Source organism: Uloborus diversus, chromosome 9, assembly GCF_026930045.1.
Source record: "Uloborus diversus isolate 005 chromosome 9, Udiv.v.3.1, whole genome shotgun sequence".
NCBI lineage: Eukaryota > Metazoa > Arthropoda > Arachnida > Araneae > Uloboridae > Uloborus > Uloborus diversus.
The window spans coordinates 41456116-41475791 of NC_072739.1; the positions used below are offsets into that span (position 1 = coordinate 41456116).

General features: G+C 37.7%; 1 protein-coding gene across 1 annotated transcript in view; it reads right to left on the minus strand.

Moving 5' to 3' along the window:
- The window catches only part of LOC129230172 (cytochrome P450 2J4-like), a 35827-nt gene that overhangs the window by 1020 nt on the left and 15131 nt on the right, over positions 1 to 19676 (minus strand). The window contains exons 7-8 of the mRNA XM_054864574.1: positions 19444 to 19673; positions 7700 to 7890 (exon numbers count right to left, since the gene is read on the minus strand). Of these exons, the coding sequence (XP_054720549.1) occupies positions 7700 to 7890; positions 19444 to 19673 (421 nt within the window). The remainder of the gene's footprint in view (positions 1 to 7699; positions 7891 to 19443; positions 19674 to 19676) is intronic.

Below are 19676 nucleotides of genomic sequence, written 5' to 3' on the forward strand. Positions count from 1 at the left end.
CAATTTAATGTCAGTTCAATTGAAAAATTTATTACATGTTCCTGTGATGGTGAAGGCACAACTCCCATAAAAAAATATAGATCTACAGCGAAAACCTTATCTTTCTAGAATACGTTAAGATTTATTCGTAAATGAAGTTCAGGAAGAATAGGGGAGAGTCAGAAGGAAGGGGACAACGCTGCATTTATACCGCAATATAACGTAAAAAAATATTTCTATCTCTTTCAATAGATGTAGCAGCAAGAGTCTAACGTTGCTACATCACCTTTCCAAGCTAGAAATAATTTCTTGCATTTTAATTTGGCATAAATGCAGCGCTGACCCATTCCTTCCTACTCGCCGTCACCGACGAAATTACACTGCTGGGAACATTTTTATATACGGTGAACAGAGAATGTAGTGTCACTTTTTTTTAAGAATGCCTAAACAACCAAAATAAAGAGTAATACAATAAAAATTGACTATTGCATAAATCAAACATTGTGATTTTTATAAGAAGTAAAAATAATGTAAAAGGAATTCAATGATGAAGGTGAAATCATCAAAATTTTAGCCTTAGAAAGAATCATGAAACAGTAGACCGGGAGTGTAATTCCCCCCCCCCCCCCCCCATGTCCGTTTACCTAAGGCTCCTATAGTGGAGGAGCCGACGCATCCGCCATGTTGGAGCAAACTTGATCCAGTGCTTCGTAGCGACAGCATTGCTGCTGATGTTTACATTTCTTTAGCATTTGGTATATTGAGTCAAATGGGCGGTTGTTCGGCTGTTGATTGTGTAAACAACTCCAAAAAAGGATTTCAGCTCTTCGTATTTCTAGCAGATGTGAAAAGAAAAAAGAAATGGATAAATAATTGCCCGCGAAGTGACTAGAAGCTTGGAAACGACGCCAACTGTTTCCAAAATTTCGCCAATGTTCACCTTCGCTCTCCGACTCTCTCGTTCCCTGTTTGGCGAATGGTTGCCAATATAGGTAACTCTCCCTGTTGCACGCTTGCTCCAAAATGGCGGATGCGTCGGCCTCTTTAGTTAAAGGGATTCTACGTTTACCTTGTCGTGGTGGGGGTGGGGGGGGGGGGGGTTTGCGGTGTGGTGAGTTCGGGGTGAGCTCTTGGGAGGAGTAGTGAACCCCCAGTTGCTTAAACAGAATATCGGCGGGAAGGGACTTCTTGTTAACTTCCTTCCCTCATCACACTTACCAAATTCGGACAGAACCCCCTAAGCCAAGCTGTCTCTACCGTGCCCGTGGCTGCGTGGTACCGGGGGTAGTCGGTGCCTCAAACGGTTGACGTCAGGGATAGCAGGCGAACCCTGGTGTAAAAGCCTTACCCCTGTGCAGGGGGGCTACACAGGGGCTAGACCCCAGTTTTTCCCCTCAGTTCCCAGGTTAATCCATGGATGACAACATAAAAAATACCTCTCCCCCTTGTGGGGAGCGTCAGAATGAATCGCTTATATCTGCAAAATTTTTTTATTATCAAAAGGAACGAAAATCTAACATTCACTGCTGTATCCCCATTCTTAATTAACAAGGCATTAATAAATCGTATCGGCGAGTTCCAATCAGTAAAAAAGCTACGCACTGGCGAACTATTAGTTAAAATCAAACATCCTAAACAAGTTCAACCTATTTTAGCTATCAAACAACTAGGCTCATATATATGTACAGTTACAGCTCACTCAACTTTAAACTTTTCTCGGGGAGTTATTTCAGAGCCAGACCTTCTATTTACATCAGAGAAGGAAATTCTAGAAGAAATGAAAGACCAACACGTAAGTGGAGTGAAGAGGATCACTATTAAACGCAATGGTGAAATGCAGAATACTAAACATATCATTCTGACTTTTAGTACGCCTATCCTTCCTTCACGTGTCAAAGCTGGTATCTCTCCTGCCCTGTTAGACCATACATTCCTAACCCGCTACGGTGCTTTAAGTGCCAGCGCTTTGGGCATTCCAGACTGTTATGTCGTGGTGCAGAAACTTGTGCCAGGTGCGCTGAGCCCGGCCACGACAGCAATGAATGCAAAAAGGAATGTAAATGTGTCAACTGCAAAGGAGATCACCCGTCCTACTCTAGAAAATATCCAAACTGGCTCTCCGAAAAAGAAATACAAGTAATCAAAACCACTCAGAACATATAATATCCAGATGCCAAAAAAATTGTCCAATCTCGTACGCCTTCAGCTAGACTTTCATATGCTGCAGCAGTAAGAAAAGTATTCAATTCTACCAGTACACAAACAGATTCTCAAATTATTAATACAATAACCCGCACTAAATCAACTAACTCTCCTATATCAAAAAATAAACAGCTCAATACCCCTAAGCCTCCACAAAAAAATAGTAACGAAACTAAAATATTAAGTACACAAATCCCGAGTACAAGTTACCCATCTACAATAATTTCAAAGAAACCAACTGATTGATCAAAAACAAAACAAAACTGTGGAAAAAAAGAAAATCATTCAAACGCGCGCAAAAATTGGGGTAGTCTCTCAACAGAGGCCCCCAAAATTTTATAATTTTAAAAAAGAGGACTTTTTACTTTCTAGCAAGAAAGTAAAATTAACCAAGTCCCAAATTGAAAAACTTCAACAACCTCCTCCCCAAGAGGAGGACGAGGATGTCGGCTTTGAAGACCTTCCGCCATCCGACGATGAAGGGTGGACGGGCCATCCTCCTTCATGAGCTGCTTTTTCTTCTTCTGGCCGTTTCTCCTTCCTTTTCTCTTCATGCCCCTGAGCATTCTTTCTTGGAATTGTCAGAGTTACTCGCATAATGTCACGGACATCAAAGATCTTGTTGAATATCACCAACCGGCCATATTCTGTCTGCAAGAAACATTTCTGTCCCCTGATGATAGACCGAGGTTGAAAGGTTTTGACATATACCGCAAGGACTGCTTGTCAGGAGACCGTCGTTGTGGAGGAGTGGCATTGCTAATCAACAATGATTATGCATCTAGCCAGCTCAATATCAACACATCCCTGCAAGCAGTAGCTGCGTGCGTTCACCTTCACTCGCTGTTCACAGTTTGTTCTGTATATATCCCATCTTCCTATGACTTAAGAAGCGTGGAGTTGCAAACACTGGTTGATCAACTTTCTCCCCCATTTGTCATCTTGGGGGATTTCAATGGCCATAATCCTCTCTGGGGGAGTCCAGACTCCAACAGTAGAGGTTTAACAATAGAAAATTTTATTGAAGACAATGATCTTTGCATCCTTAATAACGGTGAAAACACTTATTTCATCTTTCTACCCAATCTTACCATGCCATCGATCTCGTAATATGCTCACCTTCTTTTCTGCCACGTTGGGATTTTCAGGTGGAGAGTGGTCTCTACTCCAGTGGCCACTTTCCGATCAGGATAACCTCTACTGGACGCTGCGGCCATCAGCAGCATCAGCAAGCTCGACTTCACATTGATCGAGCTGATTGGGCAGCATTTACCCAGTTGGCAGAAATTAAATCAGAAGACGTGACTGATTTTGATATCGATGTAGCGGTAAAGCGAGTAACCGACATCATCTTAAACGCAGCTAACGCTGCTATACCAAAAACCACTAAAGGTAGGATCAAGTTTCCTAAGCCTTGGTGGAACCTTGATTGTCAGGAGGCTCATAAGAAACAAAAAAAGAAATGGAACACGTTTCGTCGTTATCCAACCACACAAAATCTCGTGGCACTTAAACGAGCTCCTGCTGAAGCTCGAAGGATTCGACAGAAGAGCCAGCGGGACTCGTGACAGACCTATGTCAGCACAATCACGACGTTCACCCCATCAAAGACCGTATGGGGTAAAATAAAAAAAATCGTTGGCAACTACAATACATCTTGTGCACCCATTCTGGAGAATAATGGTCGTATTTTATCCGATTACAAAGAGGTGGCTGATTGCATGGGGACTTATTTGGCAGAAGTCTCCAGTGCAAATAACTATTACTCAAAATTTTTAACCATCAAATCACGCAAAGAACAAAAAGTTCTAGATTTTAATTCAAACATTTTTAATCAATACAACACAAAATTCACCCTTCATGAACTAAATACTGCCTTACAAAAATCAAAAAACACATCACCAGGTCCAGATCAAATTCACAATAGCATGTTAAAAAATCTAAGCAGGTCTTCATTAGAAAATATTCTGCAGCTTTTTAACAGAATTTATTCTGAACATAGATTCCCAAAATCCTGGAGTCAAGCAACAGTTATCCCTATCCTTAAACAAAATAAACAATCTGATAAACCTGAGAGCTATAGACCTATAGCTCTCACTAGTTGCCTATGTAAAGTCATGGAACGGATGGTAAACGCCAGACTGATGCACATTCTGGAGTCACACCGTCTCATATCCTCATATCAAAGTGGGTTTAGGCGTGGCAGATGCACAATAGACAATCTAATGCTTCTCGAAACATCAGTAAGAGAAGCATTTCTTAAACGAAAACGTCTTGTGAGCGTATTTTTCGATATTGAAAAAGCATACGACCGTACCTGGAGGTATGGGATCCTCAAAACCCTTCATGAGTATGGCTTGCGAGGTAATCTACCCATCTTTCTCTCTAATTTTCTAAGAGACCGAATTTTTCGCGTACGTGTCAAGTCTGTTCTTTCAGATGCATTTATTCAAGAAGAAGGAGTACCCCAGGAAAGTGTACTAAGCGTAACTCTATTTATAATAGCAATCAATTGCTTGATTGATCAATTGCCCCCCGCTGTAAAAGGTACCACGTTCGTTGATGACTTTCAAATATCTTTCTCGTCGTCGAACGTCGTGGAAAGAAAACTCCAAATTGCAATCAATAAAGTAACCCAATGGGCGGAAGAAAATGGGTTCACTTTCTCTGCTCAAAAAACATTCTGTATCCACTTCTGCCGTAAAAGAGGGCTTCACCCTGATCCAAATCTTCTCCTCAATAATCAACCAATAGCTGTAAAAGATCAAGGAAAATTCCTTGGTCTCACACTTGATAATAAACTAAAATTTATACCGCATATACAAGAGTTAAAAAAGAAATGTTCATTAAAATTAAATGTCCTTAAAGTCTTAAAATTAAATATCCTTAAAGTCTTAGCGAACATTTCTTGGGTCGCTGATACAGAGTCTTTGTTAAGAATATACAGGGCTCTGAGACGCTCAAAACTTGATTATGAATGTCAAATTTATGGCTCCACTGCAAAAACCGATCTGAAAAGTCTGAATCCAATACATAATCAGGCACTGCGCATCTGCACAGGAGCATTTCGAACTTCGCCTATCAACAGTCTTCATATCCTTACACACGAACAATCTCTAAACAATAGACGCCTCAAACTTTCTTTAAATTTTTACTTCAAAACAAAACCCTGCACCAATCACCCACTACATCTCCATATTTTTAATCCATCTAATGATGCTTTATTTCTACACCGACCTTCGATGACCCCAACATTTGGGATCCGAATGCATCGGGTACTCTCAGACCTGCAGCTATCAGATTTCAAAACCGTGAACACAATAAAACTAATTGAACCATGGTGCGAAGTCATACCTTCTATAATCAATAATTTCTCAAAATTCCCAAAACAAACTACCGCTAATACAGTTTATCAACAAGTTTTTCATGAGATCAAAAGCAAGTATTCTGGTTATAAACACATTTTCACTGACGGATCAAAAGCAAACGATCACGTCGGCTTTTCCACAATAATTAATGATCAAGTTACGGCAAAAAAATTAAACACACCTTGCTCGGTATTTACTGCAGAAATAAAAGCTATATTTTCAACTCTAGAATCAATAGCCCAATCTGTTCATAGAAAGTGGGTGATATTCACTGACTCAAAGAGTTCAGTGGAAGCAATCACTCATTGCAATAATAACAGCCATCCTATATCCAGTCATATCTTTTATACAAAAACCTTATGCAAAATAATTTTCAAGTTACCTTTTGTTGGATCCCTGGTCATGTTGGTATTGCAGGCAATGAGGCAGCCGATTCAGCTGCCAGAGCTGCTAGTATCCTGGTTGATAATAGTGTCCCTTTCAATGATATTAAAAGCGCCATCGTAGTAGGCCTCTACACGTATTGGCAGGGGACTTGGAATTCAGAAATCCAAAATCAACTGCATTCGATCGAGCCCTCCACTACAGGTTTCGGATTATTAAATATCACGAGGAGAGAACAAGTCTTATTAGCTCGACTTCGCATTGGACATACCAGATTCACCCACAAATATCTCTTATGTCATGAACCAGCTCCAACATGCATTACATGTGATGTGAATCAGACATTGTTGCACATTTTATGCAACTGCCCAAATTTTAATCTAATTCGTTATAAATATTTTAATAATTTTAACCCATCTTTGAAGGAGTTGCTTGGGGAGCCACCCCATCGCAATTTGTACTCCTTCCTCCAGGAGATTGGATTCTCCTTTTTAATTTAGTGTTTGTCACGTCATTATGTGATTTCGTCCTTTCCTTATTTTTCAAGATATTGTTTCGTCCATTTTGTCTTTATCTTCAAATTGTTTATATGTTTTTAACACATATGTTTTTATCGGCTGCACTTTTTAAATACTAGTACTTGAAGTTTTATGCTTTCTTCTTCAGAATATGCTTTTATTTACTTTACTCTTGATTGAAAAATAAACAGCATATAATAAAAAATCGTTTGGCGCAGCATAGCCCTCAAGGGCTCTTGCGCCATAAAAATCAAATCAAAAGTTGACGAAAAGTACAAATTCTGTATCTTGGAAAAATAGCAACCAATGTCAGATTTAGACAAAATTTAATTAGAACATGTTATTCTCCAGAAAATACAGCAAATAGCTGTTTCAAGGCTACAGTGGAGCCTCCTCGTCAACGCAAAACGTTTACCACACAAGAGGAATGTCGTGAGAGAACTAAACATTAACCAAGTGGACACCGGTATACATTATAAATACGTCAATCAATAGGAATTCATGACAAGAGACGACAACCCATTAATCAGCAAACAATACTGCCGTGTGCAGGTAAACGGCAGTATCTGCAGAAATGAGTGTCGGATTCATTGGGAAATCTTGGAATTAAATGTGTTTCTCGCGCCTTTTTTCAGCGGAAACCAAATGAGAAATACTGTACAATAAAGCTAACGTACAATAGATGACAAAAATGCAAAAAAAAAAAAAAAAAATAAAATAAAATAAAATAAAATAAAAATAAAAATTTGCAGTTACTGCCCTTTACCTGCACACGGCAGAATAAGTCACCCCGGGACACGCAGCAAGGTGAGAAGTTAACCGATTAGAAGTCAGGAAAGAAAAAGAGTAACAGAAAACGAACAACTCATAAAAGCAATTACAAAAATTGCTTCCCAATCTCTGGAAAAAAAAATGAGTACTGGAAAAATCCTGCGCGGATCGGGGCTCAATTAACAGACTTGTTGTTTGCTGATTGGTTGATTGTCGTCTCCTGTCATGAATTCCTATTGATTGACACATTTGGTAAATATACCGGCGTCCACGTGACTGATGTTCAGCTCTCTCACGACTTTCTTGCTGTATGGTGAGCCTTTTTGCACTAGTGAAGAGGTTCCACTGTAGCCTTGGAATAGCTGTTTGTTATATTTTCTTGAGAATTTGCGCTTTATTTACGTTAATTTTTCACTTTATTCATATTGCAGCACCAAGTTTAGATGCTCATTCTTCCTTTAGCATGTTATTACTTACCATAAGAGAATGGTGCGTAACTGTCCGGTTTTAAATTGACTTGCTTTCCATCGTCTAGTAAGAAGCGATCCGGAACGAATTTCTCTGGTTCTCTCCAATATTTTGGGTCATTATGTAGAGCCCAATGGTTTGATATTATGGAAGTTCCTTTAGGAATGTCAAAGCCTGATATCTTTATGTCTTCATTGGCCCTGAAAGTAGAAGGTATGCCGTGAACATTTTCCGGTATGATTAAAAATACAGAAAATGATGGCCGTATACGTAATCTCCATATATTAAGAAAAAAAAAGTAAAGTCAAAGAGATTGCGAAGAGAAGTCAGTGGCGCACCTGCATCTAGGACAGCACCTACAACATTGAAATTTGGTATAAAATTACTTCGAGCCCGATTGCACTTGCTACGTCTTCACGTGGGGTTTCATTTTTACTTTCTTCTATATCTAATATATAGAAAAAAGTATTGGATTCGTGCAAATTTTCGAATTTCGAATTTTGACGGATTCGAACGTTTGGAGGTGTGCTGAGTTCATTTCGACTATTTTTGGAAAATGTCTGTCTGTGTGTATGTGTGTGTGTGTGTATGTGTGTGTGTATGTGTGTGTGTATGTGTGTCACGTCTGTGTGTGACCAGTTTTTTTGTGGCCGCTCTACAGCAAAAACTGCCGCATGAATTTGAACGAAACTTGGTACACATGTGTGCCCCTATGTGAACTGGTGCCCATTGGTTTTTGGCGCGAATTCCTCCAAGGGGGGTGGAGCAATGGGACGTTTTTTGAGTTACGCGTGATTGCTATTCCTCAGGAAGTAACTGGCGGAATCAAACAAAATTTGGTCCATATGTTGCCATTAACAGGAACAGGTGCTGATTCAATTTTGGTGTCAATGACTCAAACGGGGGTTGAGCTATAGAACGTTTTTTGTCGTCAATTGTGACTGCTGTATCTCAAGAAATAATGAACGGAATGAAAGAAAAATTTATCGGCAAGTAACCCTTAGGTATAATAGTCCAGTCAATAGATACATTTTACCTTGCAAAAAATGGGGTCAAAGATTTGTTTTTCTTAATTTGTATATATTGGTGCCGACATGAAAAAACCAAGTTATCCAACACGAAAGATCCCGGGAGAACTTTTGGGGGCCGAAAAACCACAAAAATTTATGACTTTTTTTATCTTTTCCAAAATATCTCTGAAATGGTTTAAATTAGCAAAAAGTATCAAATATAAAGTTTAAAGAACATTAAATTTCCTACAACTTTTATATTTACAACTTTTTTGTAGCACAAATAGAAAACTTGCTATAGCTCTTTGAAAAAAGGCAGTTTTCCTCTACTCCGGAAAAAAAAGCATTCACACCGAAAATATGGCGTCACAATTATTAGAACTTGAGTAGAATCTTTAGTTTCAGAGTTTTTCACCAGTTTGAGTTTCTTGCTTCCCCCCCCCCCCCCGCCTGACACAGAGTAACAATTCTGGCTGACAGATTAGTTCCCATTAGACTCCAAAAACAGACGATCGCGATATATTGAGAAACTGAAATACATATATACACATTCATTTACAGTACCAAATTCGTGCATTCTACTTTGATTGCTATTGAAAAAAATGCAATATTTATGTATAAATGTAAATGAATAAATATTAGGCTGCTAATTAGCAAATAATTAACATAATTATGCATAAAAGACGATACAACAATAATAAACCCTTCATCACTGCTCATGGACTAACATTTCTGGTTTGACAGATGTAGTATTCATCAGACTCCAATAACAGATTATATATTGCAGTTTGTAACTTTATTACGCAATATACACATTCATTTGAGGCACATAATTCGTACATTTTAGTCTAATTATTACAAACAGAGATGCAGTTTTTAAATATAAATGTGAAGGAATGAATATTAGGCAGCTAATAAGCAAACACAATCAACACAATCATGCGTCCTATGTTGATACAATAATAACAATAAACCCTCCCCTACCGCTCACGAACTAATATTTTTGGTCTGACAGAGGTAGTCTTCATCAGACTCCAATAACATATGATTTATATTGCATTTTTTAATTGAATTACATAATCTACATATTCATTTAAAGCACATAATTCGTACCGTCTATTTAACTATTACTAGTGAAAATGCGATATTTGAATATAAATGTGAATGAATAAATATTAGGGTGCCAATAGGCAAACAATAGACACAATAATGCGTAAATGAAGGTACAATAGTAATATACGTAATGAACACTTTGAAAAAATTCTGCAGAAACCGTAACTTTTTGAGACACGAAAAACCCAAAAGAATTATCTTTCAAAATAAAAATCCAATCTGTAGGGGGTAGAAGGAAGCTGTCGTCCTTGAATTGTTCATCTTATTGTTCGGTAATTCCAAAAGCTCCTGGAACAAATCATCTTCTGCAGTCCCATCCAAAGATGAAATTTGTGCAACATTTTCGCAATTCATGCCACTGCAGTGTTTGCACATGCTGGAGCATTTTAAACTTGCCTAGCGACAAGAACAGGATCTAGTACAATTTTTCTTGCAAGTACAAGATACAGTCTTCAAAAGAGTCTGAGGAACTGAATCTCTTTTCGTGTCAACAGGCATTAGACCTTACGTTCTGCGTTCCCAACCCCATTTCTCTGCATCAATTATGTTGCCCAACCAACTTTGAATTTGGTGGTAACACCAATAAGAGTGATAACGTTCAGCATCGCACCTGGGAGGTAGCAGTGCAAAATTTATTTTGGCTTTGTATACTAGTTTTATAAAAATATTAAATCGCAAAGTATCCAAAGATCGGTTCAAATACTTTACGTCATTTGTGTATAATATTTTCAAAATATTTTCTCCAGCTGCAGCTATGGCATTATGATGACTGATTGGATTCATAAATACTTCAATAGCTTCCTTAATTTCAGGAGTTTTTTTGACTATGTTGCACAATTGAATCTTGCATTGGCCAAAGATTGCCGATGTCGTACCACATCCACTAAACGCATGGATGAACAGAATATTGCTGGGGTCAAACTTAAAGGATTTAGTGAAAAAAAAAACACAGTTCACAAGCATTCCCTCTTCCAGGTTTTACAAAGAACCAAGTTGCTGAAAGGCTGTCCTAAAGCTGTCTTCAGCACTAACAGATCTATATCCTCGCCCACCATGACAACCTTTTCAATATTCTTCGCCTTTGAAAGAGCACTGTTGACAATAAGTCGGCATCTTCTTGATTCTGCCTGACTTGAATGCCACACTCTTCGAAATTTGTCTTAAGAAGTTGGATAAGACGATTCTTGTTGTTATAATTTGCCAGAAATCTGTCTTGGGGAATTTGGTTTATCATGTTAGGTTCAACCATTACTTCAAGGGAAAAGTGCACCCTCATTCACCGTAATAGTTCAAAACTTTTGGTGCTAGTGCTAGTATGAGCAGGATATCTATCAAATACAACCATAACTTGAAGTCCATGTTTTTTTTTTTTTTTAGAAATGCGGAATGATTCTGAGATATGGTAATAAAGGAAGCATTGGTGTGGCATAATCATTTCTAGAAACAAAATCGTAATACATAACACACAGATTGATAAAACATACGCTCGCTCGAATTTTGAAGTGACCAACATGAGTAGCTATTGAGTCGATACATCGCATTTGGAGAAAAAAAAAGGGGGGGGGGTTAGAATGGGGGTGTTTTGTTTAAGTTAAAGGGAACAGAGGCATTTACCCTCAGCTGCGAAAAACGAATGATTTCCAAGGTCAGGCTGCCGGCGTTTCTCCTTTTTTCCTCCGTTATCCGATGCACTTTCACGCACTTCGCTGAGGGGTTCAGAAAAAGTGTGACTTTCAAGAAGCTGTAACTCGCTTGCTTTTCATGCTACAAAAATGTTGTAATGACAAAAGTTGAAGGAAATTTAATCTTCTTTAACATTTGCATTAAAAGTTTTGTTCTAATTTTAACCATTTCTGAGATATTTTGAAAAAACTATAAAAAGTCATAAATTTTTGTGGTTTTTCGGCCCCCAAAAGTTCTCCCGAGGTCTTTCGTGTTGGATAACTTGTTACTTTCTTCTATATCTAATATATAGAAGAAAGTATTGGATTCGTGCAAATTTTCGAATTTCGAATTTTGACGGATTCGAACGTTTTGAGGTGTGCTGAGTCCATTTCGACCATTTTTGGAAAATGTCTGTCTGTCTGTGTGTGTGTGTGTGTGTGTATGTATGTATGTGTGTGTGTGTGTGTGTGTATGTATGTATGTGTGTGTGTGTGTGTGTATGTATGTGTGTCACGTCTGTGTGTGACCAGTTTTTTGTGGCCGCTCTACAACAAAAACTACCGCATGAAATCGAACGAAATTTAGTACACATATGTGCCCCTATGTGAACTTGTGCCCATTAGTTTTTGGCGCGAATTCCTCCAAGGGGGGTGGAGCAATGGGACGTTTTTCGAGTTACGAGTGCTTGCTATTCCTCAGGAAGTAACTGGCGGAATCAAACAAAATTTGGTCCATATTTTGGTATTAACAGGAACAGGTGCTGATTCAATTTTGGTGTCAATAACTCAAACGGGGGTTGAGCTATAGAACGTTTTTTGTCGTCAATTGTGACTGCTGTATCTCAAGAAATAATGAACGGAATGAAAGAAAAATTTATCGGCAAGTAGCCCTTAGTGGGTATAAGAACTGATTTTATTTTTGTGTCAACAGCTAAAAAGGGGGTAGCGCAATCACCCGTTCTTTTTTTCCATTTTGAGTGCCCTATCTCAAGAAGTAATGCTACGTTCTGGTTGAAATTTGGAATATATGTGAATCCATATGTAAACAGGCTTTGGTTCTATTTTGACGCCGATCGCTCCAAGAGGTGTTGATTTTTTTTTTTTGCGAATAAAAATATTTTTATTAATGCAACAATAAGAAAGATAAATCGTAATAGATTGTCGTCTGCGTATTTCTCGTGATTTTAATTGTATGGAAATGATAGGAAATATTATCTCAATGATTTAAAATTTTTAACTGTTGCCATCTTATGTTTGTTAACAAATAAAATATTTGTAATTAATTCAAGCAAGGCTTTTAAAATAAATTTCAATTTTCGCTCTTTGCTTTGCTTTTGCAATAACTCAGACATTGGGATGGTCGTCAAGTTTTTGTATGTGTAATTTTGTTTTTGTTGGGAATATTGCTTCCTCGTCAAGCTTGGGGAGGGATCAGAAAAAAAAAATAGAAGAAAGTTTCGTGATGGCCACAACATACTAGGTTTTTTCATATTGGCACTAGTATGTACAAATTAAAAGAAAAAAATCTTTGACCCCATTTTTTGTAAGGCAAGCCCGTTTTATTCTACCTATTGACTGGACTATAAGAGCTGATTTTATTTTGGTGTCAACAGCTAACTAGTATGTTGTGGCCATCACGAAACTTTCTTCTATATTTTTCCTTTTTCTGATCCCTCCCCATGCTTGACGAGGAAGCAATATTCCTAACATAAACAAAATTACACATGCAGAAACTTGACGACCATCCCAATGTCTGAATTATTGTAAAAACAAAACAAAGAGCGAAAATTGAAAGATACTTTAAAAGCCTTACTTGAATTAATTACAAATATTTTATTTATTAACAAACATAAGATGGCAACAGTTAAAAATTTTAAATCATTGAGATAATATTTCCGATCATTTCCATACAATTAAAATCACGAGAAATACGCAGACGACAATCTATTACGATTTATCTTTCTTATTGTTGCATTAATAAAACTATTTTTATTCGCAAAAAAAAAAAAAAAAAAAAAAAAATCAACACCTCTTGGAGCGATTGGAGTCAAAATTGAACCAAAGCCTGTTTACGTATGGATTCACATATATTCCAAATTTCAACCAGAACGTAGCATTACTTCTTGAGATAGGGCACTCACAATGGAAAAAAAGAACGGGCGATTGCGCTACCCCCTTTTTAGCTGTTGACACCAAAATAAAATCAGCTCTTATACCCACTAAGGGCTACTTGTCAAAAAATTTTTGTTTGATTCCGTTCGTTATTTCTTGAGATACAGCAGTCACAATTGACGACAAAAAACGTTCTATAGCTCAACCCCCCTTTGAGTTATTGACACCAAAATTAAATCAGCACCTGCTCCTCTTAATGGCAACATATGGACCAAATTTTGTTTGATTCCGCCAGTTACTTCCTGAGGAATAGCAAGCACGCGTAACTCAAAAAACGTCCCATTGCTCCACCCCCTTGGAGGAATTCGCGCCAAAAACTAATGGGCACAAGTTCACATAGGGGCACATATGTGTACCAAATTTCGTTCGATTTCATGCGGTAGTTTTTGCTGTAGAGCGGCCACAAAAAACTGGTCACACACAGACGTGACACACATACATACACACACACATACATACATACACACACACACACAGACAGACAGGCATTTTCCAAAAATAGTCGAAATGAACTCAGCACACCTCAAAACGTTCGAATCCGTCAAAATTCGAAATTCGAAAATTTGCACGAATCCAATACTTTCTTCTATATAGGGGAGACCGGGGCAAGATGACTATGCTAACAATTTTCGTGGTTTATTGATTTATTTTTAAGGATAGAAAAATTAATTTTATATGAGCTGTTAGAGTAGTCCTTTGTAGTATTAAATATATTACCATTTAATTTTTCAAATAAAAATAACGAAGGATATTTTTATTTTTCATAACCTTAACAAATCGTCATCTTGCCCCAGTACTGGGGCAAGATGACTTTAACCTAGGGGCAAGATGACAACGTTGAAAAAGGTAGAACATATTTTATGCTTTGAATATGTTACCTAGTTTACTTTCTTCTATATCTAATATATAGAAGAAAGTATTGGATTCGTGCAAATTTTCGAATTTCGAATTTTGACGGATTCGAACGTTTTGAGGTGTGCTGAGTCCATTTCGACCATTTTTGGAAAATGTCTGTCTGTCTGTGTGTGTGTATGTATGTGTGTCACGTCTGTGTGTGACCAGTTTTTTGTGGCCGCTCTACAACAAAAACTACCGCATGAAATCGAACGAAATTTAGTACACATATGTGCCCCTATGTGAACTTGTGCCCATTAGTTTTTGGCGCGAATTCCTCCAAGGGGGGTGGAGCAATGGGACGTTTTTCGAGTTACGCGTGCTTGCTATTCCTCAGGAAGTTACTGGCGGAATCAAACAAAATTTGGTCCATATGTTGGTATTAACAGGAACAGGTGCTGATTCAATTTTGGTGTCAATAACTCAAACGGGGGTTGAGCTATAGAACGTTTTTTGTCGTCAATTGTGACTGCTGTATCTCAAGAAATAATGAACGGAATGAACGAAAAATTTATCGGCAAGTAGCCCTTAGTGGGTATAAGAACTGATTTTATTTTTGTGTCAACAGCTAAAAAGGAGGTAGCGCAATCACCCGTTCTTTTTTTCCATTTTGAGTGCCCTATCTCAAGAAGTAATGCTACGTTCTGGTTGAAATTTGGAATATATGTGAATCCATATGTAAACAGGCTTTGGTTCTATTTTGACGCCGATCGCTCCAAGAGGTGTTAATTTTTTTTTTTTTTTTTTTTTTTGCGAATAAAAATATTTTTATTAATGCAACAATAAGAAAGATAAATCGTAATAGATTGTCGTCTGCGTATTTCTCGTGATTTTAATTGTATGGAAATGATAGGAAATATTATCTCAATGATTTAAAATTTTTAACTGTTGCCATCTTATGTTTGTTAACAAATAAAATATTTGTAATTCATTCAAGCAAGGCTTTAAAATAACTTTCAATTTTCGCTCTTTGCTTTGCTTTTGCAATAATTCAGACATTGGGATAGTCGTCAAGTTTTTGCATGTGTCATTTTGTTTTTGTTGGGAATATTGCTTCCTCGTCAAGCATGGGGAGGGATCAGAAAAAAAAAGAAAAATATAGAAGAAAGTTTCGTGATGGCCACAACATACTAGTTTTACAAATGATAACTGTGTTTTAACATCTTACTAAGTATCAAATTAAGCGTAATGCGTTGTAGCGTAATGTTCAAGTGTTAAGTTCTGCAGCTAAAAATAGACACAAATAAAAATACCATTTTCATGATTAGAACATTCTTCATGCCACCACTCTTGGCTTTTACAGCTCTGGATCCATTCTTCTGTTGGAGGGTCTCAAAATTCCACTTTCCAAGCAAGGCATCTTAGAACACTATTCTTTGAATTTGTTGCAACTGCATTGCTTGGCATGAATACGGGACCGCACTAATAGACTTGGGCCTACAGGAATTTGGTCTGAGTTTTTTTTTTACTCCCTTTTTAGCTTCACGAGCTTATTTTCCCTGTTTTTTTAAATAATTCTTTTTTTCCGCTTTGTTCCTTGTTCTGACATTTCTTTGACGGGTGTGCTTGTAAGAATGTTTGATTTTCAGTTTTTGTTATCCGCATTGTGTTGCTTTAAGCAATGCATTGAAATCAAAAACACTAACATGCTTCTTTGGTGTATCGGAATCAGCATTTGCCATAACTTCTGCTTTGTCTGGAGGGTTTATATGTTGGTTTTCTACTCCCAAGGTCTGAGGATTAGCACTATTATTCAGTTTCAGAGCCAACAACGTCATAGTCCGCTAAAAAACAAGAAAAGTATGAGACTCGATACCTCATTCTTTAAACCCTTCATCGGCATTTCCAACTATAGCTGCTTTGAAGTAAGCGGTGCTCAAAAGCTCACCAATATTTTTATTCTGTGATAGTTTGTCCTTGATGAATGACCATAAATTTCTCACATGCTTGGCTATAGTAGGTTTTTAAGGGGCAGAAAAATGACGTATCAGGAGCTAGAGACGATGGAATGTGTGAAATGGCAACCCAACCATGATAATGTTTTTTCACTGCGATATAAGATAGCCTGCAAAGCTTTGTGAGATTTACGATTGTCAATAATCAGCAGAGCAGGAGATTCTTTGCTTGGTTTAATTCATTCAATTAGTCATTTTGTCAACTAGTTTATAAATAGCCCTTGGTCACCCACTTTCGAACGATACCTACCTTAATTCAATGCGTCCTTTAGCCCCAGAGGAGAAGCGCAAGGTCGCGTGGACAAACACACAGCGTTTACAGGAAGTTAAAGTGGACAACATAGTTAGTATAATAAATTCCAAAACACGGGCAATACGCAAGCTCGTCATCTTGCCCCGCGTTGCTGCCCGTCATCTTGCCCCAGACTGCCTGTTTGAACTGATTCTTCTCCATTGCCATAACAGAAGGCGATTAATTGACATGTATTAATGGTAATAGGTAATATTTAAACTAAGTTACTCATAAATACTCAAGAGATACGATATATCCTATATGTATATGCAGCAGAGATTATTTACACATGCATAAAAGTTATATCGTGGCAACGGTAAACAATCAGAGCTTCAGAACTAACACAAATATGGCAATTTCAGCGTCTCTATACTATTGCTGAACGAACAGCGGATACGAGAGCCAGTAGCATGCAGTTGATGCAGTTACCTAGTTTAAAACGGAAAAACTTAGGCATTCGTCATCTTGCCCGGCTCGTCATCTTGCCCCGGTCTCCCCTATTAGATATAGAAGAAAGTAAAAAGGGGGTAGCGCAATCGCCCGTTCTTTTTTTTCCATTGTGAGTGCCCTATCTCAAGAAGTAATGCTACGTTCTGGTTGAAATTTGGAATATATGTAAATCCATATGTAAACAGGCTTTGGTTCAATTTTGGCGCCAATCGCGCCAAGAGGTGCTGATTTATTACTTTCTTCTATATCTAATATATAGAAGAAAGTATTGGATTCGTGCAAATTTTCGAATTTCGAATTTTGACGGATTCGAACGTTTTGAGGTATGCTGAGTCCATTTCGACTATTTTTGGAAAATGTCTGTCTGTCTGTGTGTGTGTGTGTGTATGTGTGTATGTGTGTGTGTGTGTGTATGTGTGTCACGTCTGTGTGTGACCAGTTTTTTGTGGCCGCTATACAACAAAAACTACCGCATGAAATCGAACGAAATTTAGTACACATATGTGCCCCTATGTGAACTTGTGCCCATTAGTTTTTGGCGCGAATTCCTCCAAGGGGGGTGGAGCAATGGGACGTTTTTCGAGTTACGCATGCTTGCTATTCCTCAGGAAGTAACTGGCGGAATCAAACAAAATTTGGTCCATATGTTGGTATTAACAGGAACAGGTGCTGATTCAATTTTGGTGTCAATAACTCAAACGGGGGTTGAGCTATAGAACGTTTTTTGTCGTCAATTGTGACTGCTGTATCTCAAGAAATAATGAACGGAATGAAAGAAAAATTTATCGGCAAGTAGCCCTTAGTGGGTATAAGAACTGATTTTATTTTTGTGTCAACAGCTAAAAAGGGGGTAGCGCAATCACCCATTCTTTTTTTCCATTTTGAGTGCCCTATCTCAAGAAGTAATGCTACGTTCTGGTTGAAATTTGGAATATATGTGAATCCATATGTAAACAGGCTTTGGTTCAATTTTGACGCCGATCGCTCCAAGAGGTGTTGATTTTTTTTTTTTTTTTTTTTTTTTTTTTTTTTGCGAATAAAAATATTTTTATCAATGCAACAATAAGAAAGATAAATCGTAATAGATTGTCGTCTGCGTATTTCTCGTGATTTTAATTGTATGGAAATGATAGGAAATATTATCTCAATGATTTAAAATTTTTAACTGTTGCCATCTTATGTTTGTTAACAAATAAAATATTTGTAATTAATTCAAGCAAGGCTTTTAAAATAACTTTCAATTTTCGCTCTTTGCTTTGCTTTTGCAATAATTCAGACATTGGGATGGTCGTCAAGTTTTTGCATGTGTAATTTCGTTTTTGTTGGGAATATTGCTTCCTCGTCAAGCATGGGGAGGGATCAGAAAAAAAAATAAAAATATAGAAGAAAGTTTCGTGATGGCCCCAACATACTAGTTTAGATTTCAAATTAGTTCTTTTGTAATAAATCTTTTAATCTAAAATTTTGCATAAAATGCCAATTCAAGGAATAAAAGATTCCCCCCCCCCCGTTTAACATTCTATGTTGGTCAAAAGATATTTTTTTCTGCATCAGATGAAGCTTATTTCAATTTTTTCCATTAATAAGAACAGCAGATAGAAGAGCTTCTATTTTAGCGAAATTTTTTTCGCTGAACTCAAATCTCGAAGCGAAAGAGCAAATGTGAGAAAATTTTATTCTGAGTTAGTCCTACCAACATAAAAACCCAAAATGAAACAAAGTGCTAATCAAACAGTAAATTAAATAGTTATGAGAAAAAAAGTGTCATGTTGCGGACTCTACATTTGGATAAAATACTGTGAAATGGCCCATTTGCTAAATTTTGTGAAGTGCAGACGAAATACAATGTTGGGGTTACATGCACCCCGCCTGTTACATGCGGTCAAGAAAATCATCTCACCACTCAAGGTTAATACGCATAAACTAAGGATATAACAGAATTCAATGAGAAGGTTAACACTTTGTTTGCTGTTTTCTTCTGCTCCCCCCTTTCTACCCCCTTTAAAAAAAATCCATCCATTTAAACATTGCTTCATCTCATTTCTTAATTTCTGCGAGGCTTTCAAAGGTCCTGTTAGGCTTTTTCCAGTAAAAAATCGCACAGGTAGATGAAAAACGCAACGAACTCAATAAGTCTCTTTAGAGAATAAAGGACCATAAGAAAATGTTTAACATAAATAGCAAAAACAATCAAATGACTCACAGCCTAATGGAGTTGACTGGTACTAGGGTCTTCCACCGCATAGCTTCCATGATGGTAGCATACGTGTATGGAATTGTCATCCTGTCTGCCCACCGCATGGTGCCCTCCTTGCCCATTACGTTGTCCAGTTCCTCCTGGACTCTTTTCTGCACCTCCTGGTGTTCAGCCATTGATATCAGAATGTAGATGAGGGTTGACCTACTCGTTTCACTGCCTCCGAAGAGTAAGGCCTG